The sequence below is a fragment of the Asparagus officinalis genome, chromosome 1, assembly GCF_001876935.1.
Source record: "Asparagus officinalis chromosome 1, Aspof.V1, whole genome shotgun sequence".
NCBI lineage: Eukaryota > Viridiplantae > Streptophyta > Magnoliopsida > Asparagales > Asparagaceae > Asparagus > Asparagus officinalis.
In genome coordinates, this window is record NC_033794.1 from 6,551,330 (window position 1) to 6,565,176 (window position 13,847).

The 13,847-nt window shown below is 33.0% G+C and overlaps 2 protein-coding genes across 4 annotated transcripts in view; one reads left to right on the top strand and one right to left on the bottom strand.

The window, feature by feature from the left end:
- LOC109847469 (cytosolic isocitrate dehydrogenase [NADP]) lies at window positions 4,333–9,031 on the top strand. Its single transcript, XM_020416699.1, has 16 exons — window positions 4,333–4,472; window positions 5,331–5,374; window positions 5,469–5,578; window positions 5,829–5,866; window positions 6,002–6,079; window positions 6,185–6,238; window positions 6,325–6,426; window positions 6,612–6,697; window positions 6,782–6,885; window positions 6,995–7,063; window positions 7,141–7,256; window positions 7,358–7,392; window positions 8,010–8,152; window positions 8,355–8,477; window positions 8,560–8,643; window positions 8,753–9,031. The coding sequence occupies exons 1-15, from the start codon at window positions 4,424–4,426 to the stop codon at window positions 8,633–8,635; spliced, it is 1,227 nt and encodes a 408-aa protein (XP_020272288.1). The 5' UTR covers window positions 4,333–4,423; the 3' UTR covers window positions 8,636–8,643; window positions 8,753–9,031.
- The window catches only part of LOC109847478 (exocyst complex component EXO70A1-like), a 35,738-nt gene continuing 31,472 nt past the window's right edge, over window positions 9,582–13,847 (bottom strand). For 2 of the 3 annotated variants that reach the window (XM_020416709.1, XM_020416715.1), the window contains exons 7-12: window positions 12,417–12,622; window positions 11,287–11,487; window positions 11,110–11,209; window positions 10,870–10,979; window positions 10,629–10,775; window positions 9,582–9,977 (exon numbers count right to left, since the gene is read on the bottom strand). In XM_020416709.1, coding sequence (XP_020272298.1) covers window positions 9,869–9,977; window positions 10,629–10,775; window positions 10,870–10,979; window positions 11,110–11,209; window positions 11,287–11,487; window positions 12,417–12,622 — 873 coding nt within the window. In that variant the 3' untranslated portion in view covers window positions 9,582–9,868. Of the gene's footprint in view, window positions 9,978–10,628; window positions 10,776–10,856; window positions 10,980–11,109; window positions 11,210–11,286; window positions 11,488–12,416; window positions 12,623–13,847 lie in introns of all 3 variants that reach the window. The other variant, XR_002248629.1, reaches the window with a different exon arrangement.

Genomic DNA, 13,847 nt, shown 5'->3' on the forward strand with positions numbered 1-13,847 from the left:
TACATAATAACTTTAATTTCATTCAAAACAAACCAAAATTGAAAAAATTGTAGGTTATAGCTCATAAAAACACGAACTTTGATGTACTCATAATTTATTTATATTTTTTAAAAACGAACTAAGATTGTCAAAAATCATTGGTCACAAAACATGAAAATCACAAATTTTGACGTGCACACACTAAATTTACTTTCATCGTAAAAGAACCACAATTAACAAAATTCGTGGATTATAACCCATGAAAATCATGAATTTTGATGTATATATAATTTATTTACATTCATTCAAAACAAACCAAAATGATCCAAAAATAATGGGTTATAGTTTATGAAAATATTAAATTTTGATGCGCATAATTAAGTTACATTCATTTGAAATGAACTAAAATTGAAAAAAAAAACTTTAGGCCATACCTCATTAAAATCATAAGTTTTGATATACACATAATAATTTTACTTTCATTCGAAACAAAGCAAAATTTGTGGTTTGTAGCTTATAAGATCGTAGATTTTTGATGTACAAATAATAAATTTGTGGGTTAGCTTATCAAAATCATGAATTTTGATCCATATAATTAATTTACATTCATTCAAGATGAACTAAAATTGATAAAAATCTATGAGTTATAGCTCACAAAAATATTGATGTATGCATAATAAATTTACTTTCATTCAAAATTGAACCAAAATGGGCAAAATTCGTGGGATCATGAAAATCCCAAATTCTAATGCACATATAATAAATTTATTTTCATTCAAAATGAACCAAATTTGATTAAAATTTTGGGTTAGCTCATGAAAATCAAAATTTTTCTATAATATAATGTATTGATATTTGTTTAAAATGAATCAAAATTTACAAACTTCTATCGGTTCTTGCTCATGAAAATCATAGATTTTGATATGCACATAGTAAATTTACTTTCCTTCGAAATGTACCAAAATTGACAAATTTGTGGGTTATAGCCCATGACAATCATAAAATTTGATATACACATAAATTTACTATTATTGGAAACGACCCAAAATTAACAAAAAGTGCGAGTTATAGCTCATGAAAATTATGAATTTTTATGTACACATAATTTATTTATATTCATTCACAACAATCTAAAATTATTTAAAATCATGGGTTATACCCCATGAAAATCACAAAAAATTTATGTGCACATAAATTTGCATTCCTTTGAAATGAACAAAAATTGACAATAACCATAGGTTATAACTCATTAAAATTACGTATTTTGATGTACACATAATTCATTTATATTTGTTCAAAATGAACCAATATGGTAAAAAGTCATGGGTTACAGTCTATGAAAATCTTAAGTTTTAATGTACATAAAGTATATTTACTTTCAATCGAAGTGAACCAAAATTTATAAAAATCATGGGTGGTCATGAACATCATGAATTATGATGTATACATAAGTTATCTACATTTATTCGAAATGAATAAAAAAATAAAAAATCATGGGTTATAGCCCCTAAAAATCTCAAATTTTTATTTACGCATATTAAATTTATTTTCGTTCAAAGGGAAACAAAAATTATGAGTAATAGCTCATGAAAATAGTAAAACTTTAATTTACACATAATTAATTTAGATTCGTTCAAAATAAAGCAAAATTGATGAAAATTGGTGGGTTATAGCTCATAAAAATCGTAAATTTTGATATAGACATAATAAATTTACTTTCATTCGAAACTAACAAAAAAAATTTAAAAATTGTGTGTTATAGCCTTAAAATTGCAAATTTTGATATACACATATTTTTATCTATATAGACTATATTCATTCAAAAAGAATAAAAACTATAAAAAATCTTTGGTTATAGCCATGAAAATCATAAATTTGAAATACACATAATAAATTTATTCGAAACAAATTAAAAATAAAAATTTGTGGGTTATAGCTCAAGAAAATCATGATTTTTATGTACACCTAAACTATTTGTATTCATTCAATACGAGCCAAAATTGTCAAACATTGTGGGTCCTACCCATGCAAATTGGAAATTTTGATGGACAAATAATAAATTTACTTTCTTTTTGAAATAAAAAAATTGAAAACTTCGGTTGGTTATTATTCATAAAAATTATAAATTTTGACGTACACATAATGAACTTATTTCCATGCAAAACGAACCAAAATTGAAAATTTTGTGGGTTATAGCTCATGAAAATTTCAAATTTTGATATGCACATAATAAATTCACTTTCATTTAAAATGAACAAAAATTGTCAAAAAAATCATGGGTTATAGGTCATAAAAATTAAAAATTTTGATGTACACATAATTTATTTACATTCATTCAAAATGAATCGAAATTGTCAAATACTGTGAGTTATATCCCTGAAAAACGCAAATTTTGGTATACACATAATAAACTTACTTTCATCCGAAATGAACTAGCATTGATAAAATTCATAGGGTTCATGAAAATCACGAATTTTGATATAGACATGTTTATTTAGGTTCATTCAAAATAAATTTAAATTAAAAAAAATTCATGGGTTATGTCTCATGAAAATCATAAATTTTGATGTATACATAATTCTAAACAGACCTTAATTGACAAAAATCATGGGCTATAGCTCATGAAAAATATAAGTTTTGATGTACACATATTTTATTTGTACTCGTTCAAAAAAACCCAAAGATATTAAAAATCATGGGACCATAAAAAATAAAAATTTTGATGTACAAGTTATAAATTAACTTTTGTACAAAATGAATCAAAATTAAAAATTATGGGTTATAGCTTATAAAAATCGCAAATTTTGATGCACACATCATAAATTTACTTTCATTTGAAACGAATCAAAATTGGCAACAACAAAAAAAAAAATCATATGTCCACATGAAAATTACAAATTTTGATGTACACATTATAAATCGAAACGAACCAAAATTGATAAAAATCATTGATTAGCTTATGATAATTGTGAATTTTGATGTACTTTTCCCTCCAAAATCCCTCTTGTTCAAAAAAATAGCTGGGTGATATTTTGGCCATCGAAGGACAAATTGCAAGACCCCTTTGAATGTTGAGGGGGCATTTGAGCAATTCCAAAGTTTTGAGGGACTAATATGGAGTTATAGAAGATTTGAGAGACTAACATCTAAAACCCTTTAGCTTTTCAGCCTATTCTGCGCTTTCCTAATATTTTCCCTAACATTTATTCAATGTTACGTGGAGACCAGTATCTCATTGATGCAATTGCCGCAGAGCCTAAAGCGAGACTCCGAGCGAAGAGCTCTTCATAAGGATCGCTTAGCTTGTAATAGTCTTTGGCTCTTGAGCTGTGTGTAACTTGTATTGTAAATGCTCAGAACAATTTATTATGTGACTAAGATGCACATATTAGAGGAGATTTTGTGCTTGATCATTATTTGCGTCGAACGCTTGAAATACTTTCGAGGATTTTGTTTTACTTCAGACGGACATGCTGATGATTACTGTCGATGGGTTTCCCCGCTGGAGAATCAATTCATGATTGCAGTATTTGCATATTTTCATCCCAACCTTGACGAGTTGATCTAAACTTGTCATCTACTGCAAACATGTTTCTTTCCCTTGCACATACTAATGAAAACATGGATACTATTCTTGGATATTTTTTTTTTGGGGCGTGCTTGACAACTCCTCAAACGTAATCTCATTTTGGGGAAAATAGTGTTTGGATACAACTAAGCCGAGAGTGGCTCAGCTTTTCTTAGGCAAAACGGTGGCATTAAACTAATTTTTCTGACCCCTGCCGAACACACCCCCTACTATATCCAGCCTAAGGGGGTGTTTGGCAATCTGAAAGTGAATTTAAAATATATAAGTTATTTTTTTTACAAATGATTTTTACATCCATGTCAGTACACAGGTGAAAAAAAAGATAAAATATAGAAAAAAAGAATATTAAATGAGAAAGATAGAATGCGCGCAGCAAGCAACCAAATGATCGTTTGCCCACCAAAGACCCACATTTAAGAGTCGTATAAAGCCGAGAAAATGAAAGTACAACAAAACCAACCGCTGTCAGTTTTCATCGTGACCGTATACATTGAGAAATTACCAAATGATTCTCGGTTTATGTCTAAATTACCAGAACACCTTTGCTTTGATACTACTTTCTCGTCCGAACTTCATAAAACCCTCGTGGGTTCCACAGAAGAGCGGGTGTAGTACGGTCATTGCACCGGTATGTTTGTGAGTAAGATGCATACCGCTGGCCCATCTTCAGCCCAAGTGGATTTCAAGCCTGCTACCATCCAAATTACAAAACTACCCCTGAGTCCCGGTAACCCGTCCCCATTCCCGTCGTGACTAAAACCGACGCCTGCCAGTCGCCCGGATGTCCTCATCGTCACTATTTAAACCCTCGCCGCTCACCGGTGCCGTGCTCATTCCTCCGACCTCATCTCAAAAATGGCGTTTCAAAAGATCAAGGTCGCGAATCCCATCGTCGAGATGGACGGTGAGATCTCTTTTGATCCGATTACTCCGATCCTAGATCCGTTCTGTTTTCTTGTTTTCTTGTTTTCTTTTTTTAATGATGATTTAGATATTTTCACCTAAATTTTGACCGAATTTAATCTGAGATTAGTTCTAGGTCATGGTTTGTGAGTTTCGAAGTAGAAATCGCATGCTTTACGTCTCAATTATTATTTTTTAAAACCTATAAAAGTGGCAAATAATAGAAATTAATTGAACCTGACCATCATTAAGCTGTTTGATTCGTAGCAATTGTTGCTGAAACTGCAATTGTAATTTGCATAAAAGTAGCTATCTTGTGAAAAATTGGCTACCTGTTACCAATATGACTTGTATTCAATCTAATAGCAAGTTTGTTTAATTTCGTTTGCAAATGTTATATTGCATATAATTTCTTTATCGGGAGCAGGAAAAAATCATTTTCTTTTAAAGAAAAAGAACCATTATTTCTTTGGACAAATTTTCAAAACCAACCTGTTTGCCAAAAAATTCCCAAAAAAAGACCCATTTCAAACTTATTTCAAAAACCGACCCAGTTGGCTAAAACTGGATCGGTTTTTGAAAAAAAAATTTCCAAACTTTACGGGAGTTGAAGTCCCGTGAAGTTTTGTTATATAAAAAACTTCACTGAGACTTTAACTCCCGTGAAGTTTGGGAACTTTTTTTTTCAAAAACCGACCTAGTTTCAACCAACTAAGTCGGTTTTTGAAATCAAGTTTGAAATAGGTCTTTTTTGGGAATAAAATTCAAAACAGGTCGGTTTTGAAAATTTGTCCTTATTTCTTTACCTTTTATAATGAAGCAAGTTTTGCAACTGTCTTTATATTATTCTATCATGCAGGGGATGAAATGACCCGAGTATTTTGGAAATCAATTAAAGACAAGGTAACAAGAGCACTGTTTCGATAATATAAATTTTGATGCCGTATTTCTTTCCATTCAGTGATAACAAAGGTTGATGTTTTGATTTACTCTGCAGCTTATTTTTCCTTTTCTGGACTTGGATATAAAGTATTTTGACCTAGGCCTTCCTAACCGTGATGCCACGGACGATAAGGTTACAGTAGAAAGTGCAGAAGCTACTCTTAAGTAAGCATTGTCTTTTAGAAGCTGTTATTCCTATGGTTTTTATTAATTTATGCATCTAGCCATAAACATATTAAAGGCAACTTCAGTAATTTATCATGAATGATCTACTTATCTTGTTGCTTTCTTGACTTCTCTCTTTCAAAGTTATCGACTGGTATCTGTTTTAGCTTTGGCGAGTTTGTTCTGTTTGTTTAAATTAGGAAAATTTGCCTTAAAAGAAAATGGTCAAACTAATATGACGCTTTTGCAGGTATAATGTGGCAATCAAATGTGCAACAATTACTCCCGGTAAAGTTTACCTTATTTTACTCATGTGGTTCCTTTTTCTTAATATCCTGCTGAGTTGTAGAAAACATTTTATTAAATCCTTAATGCTAATTGAATTTGCTTTTTTTTAATCTTTGTGCAACTTTTTACATACAGATGAAGCTCGCATGAAGGAATTCAACCTAAAGTCCATGTGGAAGAGTCCTAATGGAACGATCAGGAATATATTGAACGGTGTGATAATTTATGCTGCTTGAGTGACAAACGTTAATCATGCATGCCAAGTGTATATTTGTTATTCAGGAAAACACTATGTAATTGTGTGAATTATTTCTACAGGTACTGTATTCAGAGAGCCAATTATCTGCAAAAATGTCCCTCGTCTTATACCAGGTACTTAAAAAGTCTCATGTTTAGAATAACGACTTTGGATAAAATGCTGCAGTTTTCCTATGAAGTTTTGATCTTCATTTGTTCAGGATGGACAAAGCCCATATGCATTGGAAGGCATGCATTTGGTGATCAGTATAGAGCAACTGATATGGTTGTCAAAGGACCTGGCAAGCTCAAACTAGTATTTGGTATAAGTTGTTATTCATGTTGCATTATTCCTTCATAATGCGGAAACAAATTAATACTTTTTGTTTGTTTTTTTATATTTTTGAACATTCAATTTATAGGTATATAATTTTGTTGCTTCGTTTTGGTTCACTAGTCAGTATTTATTTTTCAGAAGTTCTTAACATCTTTTGCTTGTGTTTCATAGAGGGAAAAGAAGAGGATGTGCAATTAGAGGTTTTTAACTTTACTGGTGCTGGAGGAGTGGCTTTATCAATGTATAACACCGACGAGGTATTCAATCTATCCCCTGACTATGTAATTGAAATTCTTGTCCTTGATGCTAATTTTAATGCACCATTATTCAATTGTGTGCAGTCCATCCGTGCTTTTGCTGAGGCTTCGATGAACACAGCCTACCAGAAGAAGTGGCCCCTCTATCTGAGCACGAAAAACACAATCCTGAAGAAGTATGACGGAAGGTAAATCTCATATAGCTTTTTACTGGAACAACCTACTATATTTCCATCACTGTCACCCACCTACACCCATCCAATACTCGACTATTCAAATGGCTTTCCCATCCTGCAGGTTCAAGGATATATTTCAGGAAGTTTATGAAGCTGGATGGAAATCCAAGTTTGAGGCTGCTGGAATATGGTGAGTATGACTTATTTTTTATGCACGCAAATCTTTTTAGCATTTTGCATTGATCTAATGGCTTTGGTGAATCTCAGGTATGAACATCGTCTCATTGATGATATGGTTGCATATGCACTGAAAAGTCAGGGTGGTTACGTTTGGGCTTGCAAGAACTATGATGGAGACGTCCAGAGTGATTTCTTAGCTCAAGGTCGACACTTCATTCTTGTAGCTTATTGCGCAGTCTTAAATTTATTTGAATTCTAGCATCTTATATCTTCTCCGCTAATATGACTTTATGTGTTTCTCCAGGTTTTGGATCTCTAGGTCTGATGACATCAGTACTGGTAAGTGCAATACTAACATGATTCTTTGTACAAATGAGCTGTAAAATCAAGCATCTGAAATGTAATGCACAATAAGCATCTATTAGACAATTTTCTTTTGAGTTGTTGACACGTTCATCACACTCGGAATGTTATGCCTATAACTAGTGTGTCTTTGTGTTTTATGTTACAAGGCCTAACCATCGAATACTGTAACTTATAATGGATCTTTTATGTAAATAAACTTTGCATTACATTTGAAAGAATGTGATTGGATCACATTTACTCCACCAGGGGTCATTAATTTGACCAAGAAAGTAGTTGTCGCAAAGAATCCTTTTGCATTAGAAAGAAGATCTTGGCAAAAGGTCTTGGCCTCTTGTCTCCTAAAGTAGATGATTAATTGCACTACAATGATTAGGATTAGTCGAAATTGACAGCTCAAGAAGTTCCTCCTTTGAATTTCCCAAATCTGTCAGGGAATGGAATGTTAGAATTAGATCATTTTGGAGTTGCTATAGTAACTTGATTTTGAGTTGCTATAGTAAGCGACCGCTTAGTTTTCGTGGACTTTCCTTTTGTAGTCAGGTTAATATTCACTTCTGATTTTATTTTTATTTTATTTTTATCCGTCTCAGGTTTGTCCTGATGGAAAAACAATTGAAGCTGAAGCAGCTCATGGAACTGTAACCCGACACTACAGGGTCCACCAAAAAGGAGGTGAGACTAGTACAAACAGCATTGCCTCAATCTTTGCTTGGTCTCGAGGACTTGCACACAGGTACAGAAACGTTCTGCTTTCACTGATTTACTTCGCATGAAATTATATCATGTTTTATTACATCTTTTTTTAAAGTTGTAGGTCCAATAATTTCTGCACAAAGTATGTATTATTTTATTTGTTTTGTCACATCCTGAAATTGTCGCCATCAGATACCTAGAACAGCAACTTTATCATCATTTGTTGCTTGCTATCTTAACAGAGCAAAGCTAGATGAAAATGCTAGATTGCTTGATTTCACGGAAAAACTGGAAGCTGCTTGCATTGGAACTGTTGAGTCTGGGAAGATGACTAAAGATCTTGCGCTTCTTATTCATGGATCCAAGTACCCCATCTTGCCTTCATATCTACTGTTTTTATATCAAACTCCTTCAATTTAGAAACTGATAAAATTTGTTATGTTACAGGGTGTCCCGTGACCAGTATCTAAATACCGAGGAGTTTATTGATGCAGTTGCTGCAGAGCTTAAAGCAAGACTCTAAACAAAGAGGTTTTCATTGTGACACTTAGATTTGTGATAATCTTAGCATTTGAGCGCATTCTGCTCCTTCCTAATATTTTTTATGTTGGCTTTTTGTTGATTGCATTGTTTGCTGCAGGTTCGAATTTGTTGGGATTGCTGAAAACAAATTATTGTAATTGAGAGGCACTGTGATTAATTGGAGGAGCTCTGGTGTCTCAGTGTGCTGAATTCTTGAAACAGGATTTGGTTCTATTTTAGACAAACTTGTTGATTTACGTCTATTGATAAATATTAGCACTTAATTCATCTTGTGCTGCATAATCATGCAATTTAGTAAGTACTTTTACTCTTCGATGGAGCTTGCCGTGTGGATTTATTATGAAATAGAATTTGGATCTGCCATATTTCATCCCTACCTTGATAAAATTTGATCTGAGCATTGTCGCCTATTGCAAATATGCTCTTTTTTATTCCCTTGGACGTACTATGAATAGTGAATGCTAATATTGCAAGCTTCATTAGTAACTTGTAAAAAAGGATGGGATCCCTCGGCAGAACGTAATACGCATCATTTTATTTATATAGGCTCATCCATGGTTGAAGCCTCTTTTTAAATGTACAGGGTTATGAGTTAAATATTGTTATTTCAGTAACTCGAGTGTATAAATTCTAAAGGATCATGATTCACGCAGAACGTAAAATTTTCCTATTTCTTTTTGGTTTCGTGCATAATCGGACTTTACGTAATATCTCTTTCTTTTTATATATTTCTGAGGATCCTTCCCGCTCTCAGCAAGCCTTGGTTACTTTTTCTGATCATGTAAATTCTCAAAAACATAGTTTTACAAAGCATTTCATTGCATTTACACTTTTTCCTAAGGCCACATATAACGATTATTATACAAGATTTAAAACAAATTATGTACGTATTTCCTTTGAAGAAGAAACAAAATTAACACCACCAATAGTCAACAACATACAAATATCAATGGCATGACAGAGGTTGAAAATCACTGCTTAGAGTACATATCCTCCATACGTTGCTTTATTTGTTATTTAAAAAAAAATTATAGGAAAAGAAGACATCAATGAAACAAGCCCAAACCTCCCACTACTAAACTCCGAAGTATTCTCATAAAGGACAAATTAAATACAATGAAACCAAAAACAGTTCTTATTTACACACTGTAGACGTACGTAAGATCAAAACATAAAAATTTACACACAACAAAGGGTTTCATACTTCAGGAGTTCAGGCTCCAGTAGCCCTTCCTTCGAAAAACTCGCCTAGCATTCTGTCGAGATCCTCTGCAGTGTATTTGATATATTTCTGTGGATTCTTCCCGCCCTCAACAAGTGGCCTGAATAAATAACAAAGATGAGTTCAGGGATATTACCATGAAAGGAATATTTGACATAAAATGGTTAGGAAGCCACAACATAGTAACAGGCAATTGCAAATCTATAATAACATGGGAGCAGGTCAACTACAGCATAAACTTTATATTTTTTGACCACAAAAAATCCACCTTTGAGAAAAAAGTTGTCAGGGATTGGTAAACATATTATCTAAGAATTCTTTGATACATTTTTACTTGCCATAGAACCTATCAACAAAATTTCCAGTGCACGTTTGATGTAAGCCTCCAAATGCTTTATTTAGATAACAGTGATATTAATTGTTATCATCACAAGCATGGTGTAGGCATTGCCAAAAACGAACAGGCATATCATATATCATTGATGCAGGTAATGCTGAATCTAATAGGCATAAGCCATTGATGGTTTTGAAAGTATGCTTAAAAACGTTAATCTGATCACAAAAGCATACGGATATAAAGGGGGGAAATTATGATTAATTCTGTCCTGGAACATCGTGATTCCGAGCAGCAGTAAACATAGACACTTCCCTCGACTCTCTCTGATTAATGAAATTTTCTTCATAAAACTAACCATTAGCAAATCATAATTGTACGAATGCCTTAAAAGTTTGAAGTTACAGGGAAACTAACCCAAAACGTTTTATGAAAGATCTATATGCTGGTAATAGAACTTCAGCAACGGCAAGCCTCAGAGACTCACGCAACTCTGGGTCTGGTACTGTCCATTGGGTCTGTCTTTGATGAAGCTCCTCAAACTGCACATTGAAAGACTTGAACCTGATGAAGCAAAGTAAGAGTCAGCTTTGACAGTTCTTTACGAAAATATATGTACAAGAGTCAACTTCGACAATTCATTACGATGGTTGGTGACCTCTCTTTTATTGCTGATCGGGAGACTCCACTGCTACTACTTCCGTCACCTCCTACAGCACTGCCTCCACCTGATGAAGTCAAACCTTGAGCAGAAAGGCTCTGCAAAATCTGTAGAAAAAGTAGATAGGAAAAAAAAGATTTTTTTAATAAGTTCCAAGAAAAAGATCAATATCGTGAAGGGTCTATGCTATTGTAAGAAATATTAATCCATATGAAGTTTAGTTTGTCATATCAAAACCTTAGCCCAAGCAACCCTCTTATATTGATTTGCATTTTGCTGCACAACCCTTCGATGTCTTTGAACCCAGTCATCGCCCAAAAGATCCTTCGCTTCAGATCTGAAAACAAGGAAAGAGATTGCTTAGTTTCCCTCTTACTTTGGATGTCTTATTTTTCTAACATTATATAAGCGTACCTTCGAACCGATCTGACCATATAGTGGATGTTATTCATAAGGAACAGATGAGTCAGAGCAGGATCCCTATATTGCTTAGATTTTCCGTCCAGGTTACTCTGAAGAGCTTGCATAATGCGCATGGTTACAATTGCCAGCTGAGAATTTGAATTTTCCTCAGTTTCGAACTCTTGGAACAACTGCTTCAGTGTGGACTGGTAGCTGTACATAAATGATACACACCTTGTTAAGATAAATAAGCTTACTAATTGGCCTGCTTAAAAAATCAACTATCATAGATAACAACTACAGGATGCAATAGTTTCATAATTTGTAAGTGAACAAGAATATTGAACTGGAATGCAGAAGCAGGTATTACAACATACTTCATTCTGTTTGAAACAAACATCTATTCGAGTAATTGAGTTAACGCATATTAATTAACATTAGTTTCTATTCAGCTATAAAACATCTATTCAGGAAAAGGTTATCATGAGAGCCATATTAGTTATTGCAAATGTTATAACTTATAAAGGAACAATCACATATGTTATTGAAGACATTAAAAAATAACCAACTTTAATTTGGCTGACACAACAAGTGAAGGGATCAGATTTAAGAGTACATGATCATTTTGCTTGTACATAAAGAATGTTCAGCTTAAACTTGGTCGAACTTTGAGATTAACAATAAACTTTATAACTAGATTCCAGATCCTACTTTTACAGTGTATTGGCTAGTGGCTTCTATAGCAGATCGCATTGGCTCTAATTGTAGAAGATAGTTTTCCCTAGTGTCTCTAGGTACTGCCATGGCATGCACCCCAAACCATGACAGCAGCTACTGTGCATACTACATCGCCACTGTTAGAAACACTGTTTGGGTGGAAGAAATAGATGTACTTGAGGCACTTCCTTTGAGAGATGTATAACTTCAACAAAAATTTACAATCATATCAGTCATAATACAATGCACAGAGAAGAATGACAAGTTATATCTATATAGATATGACGGAACAATAATAACTTAACAGTGAAAGAAAGTAAATATTTGTTTCTATTCAGGAGAATCAAAGAAACATAAGACTGCTGTGTACAAAGCAATATGATTTTGAAGACTAGATAAGAAAACAGAGCTACGCATGTACTTACTCAAAAAGAAACTTCACATAATTTATAACATAGCTAGTCAGAGGGTGCACGGTTCCATCTTGCACAGATGTTTTTGTAGCATCCTTTTCAACTGCTTCTTCAAAATCACCAAATGTCTCTTGGGCAGTCTGGGCTAAGCGCCTGGTCAAACTAAGTGAAGCTCCACGCATATCCGCACAGGCTTTGCCCTCAAAAATTGCTTCAATCTGATGAATTGTTTCAGGAAAAAGATTAATAAATTGTCCATGAGTAATAAATTATCCATAAGTAACACCTTAGAGCATTTATCAAATTTCGTGATTTTCATGGGAACAATTTTTATCAATTTTCTTTCTTCGACACAGTGGCAAAAAAATATGCGTGCTTCAAAATTCGTGATTTTCATGGATTAATTCATGATTTTTGTCTACCTTTGTTTGTTTTGACCAAATATCAATTAATTGTGCGAACTTCAATATTCACGATTTTCATGCACTATAATCCACGATTTTTATCCATTATCGTTCATTCGACCCAGTGGCACTAGTTAAGAATTTTCAATTTTGATTGATTAACCCACGATTTAGACAATTTTTGTTCGTTTCGTCCCAATTGCAAGTAATTATACATACTTCAAAATTCACAATTTTCATAGGCTATAACCCACGAATTTTGTCAAGTTTCGTTTGTTTCGATCATGTGGCAAATAACTTGTGTACTTCAAAATTCGCGATTTTCATGGCCATTACTCAGAATTTTCAAAAGTCACAAATTTCATATGCTATAACCCAAATTTTTTGTTACTTTTCTTTTGTTTCTATCTAACAAACGATTTTGTGCAATTTCACTCTTTCCCCAATGGTAGAAGAATGTGTATCACGATTTTCATCGACTTTAACCCAGAAATTGTCCATTATTGTCTATTTCAACCTAATGACAATTAATTAGATGTACACATCAAAATTTACAATTCTCATGGGCTATAACCCATAATTTTTGTGCATTATCATTTGTTTTGACCCAATGACAACTAATTATGCATATTTCAAATTTTGTGATTTGTACGGGCTAGAACCCATGATTTTTGTTAATTTTGTTTGTTTTGACCCAATGACAAATAAGTATGTGTACTTCAATGTTAATAATTTTTGTTAATTTCCTTCGTTATAACCAATGTTTTTTTCATTTTTATTCATTTCGACCTAGTAACAATTACCTAATAACAATTAACTAAGTATATTTCAAAATTTGGCATTTCATGAGCTTATAATCAACGATATTTGCTCATTTTCGTTCTTTTCGTCTCAATGACAATTAATCATGCATCCCAAAAAATACACGGTTACTAGGGATTATAAACTACAATTTTAACCTATTTTCGTTGGTTTTAGTCCTATGATAATTAAATTTTCTTCCATTGAAATCACGATTTTCAACGGCTACAAGCCGCGA

Bases quoted from the DNA above. Each gene is read 5' to 3' on its own strand.
- LOC109847469 (XM_020416699.1), top strand. From the start codon at position 4,424: ATGGCGTTTCAAAAGATCAAGGTCGCGAATCCCATCGTCGAGATGGAC. The intron at 6,080-6,184 runs GTGTGATAATTT...TTATTTCTACAG, and splicing joins GATCAGGAATATATTGAACG to GTACTGTATTCAGAGAGCCA. The intron at 7,257-7,357 runs GTCGACACTTCA...GTGTTTCTCCAG, and splicing joins GAGTGATTTCTTAGCTCAAG to GTTTTGGATCTCTAGGTCTG.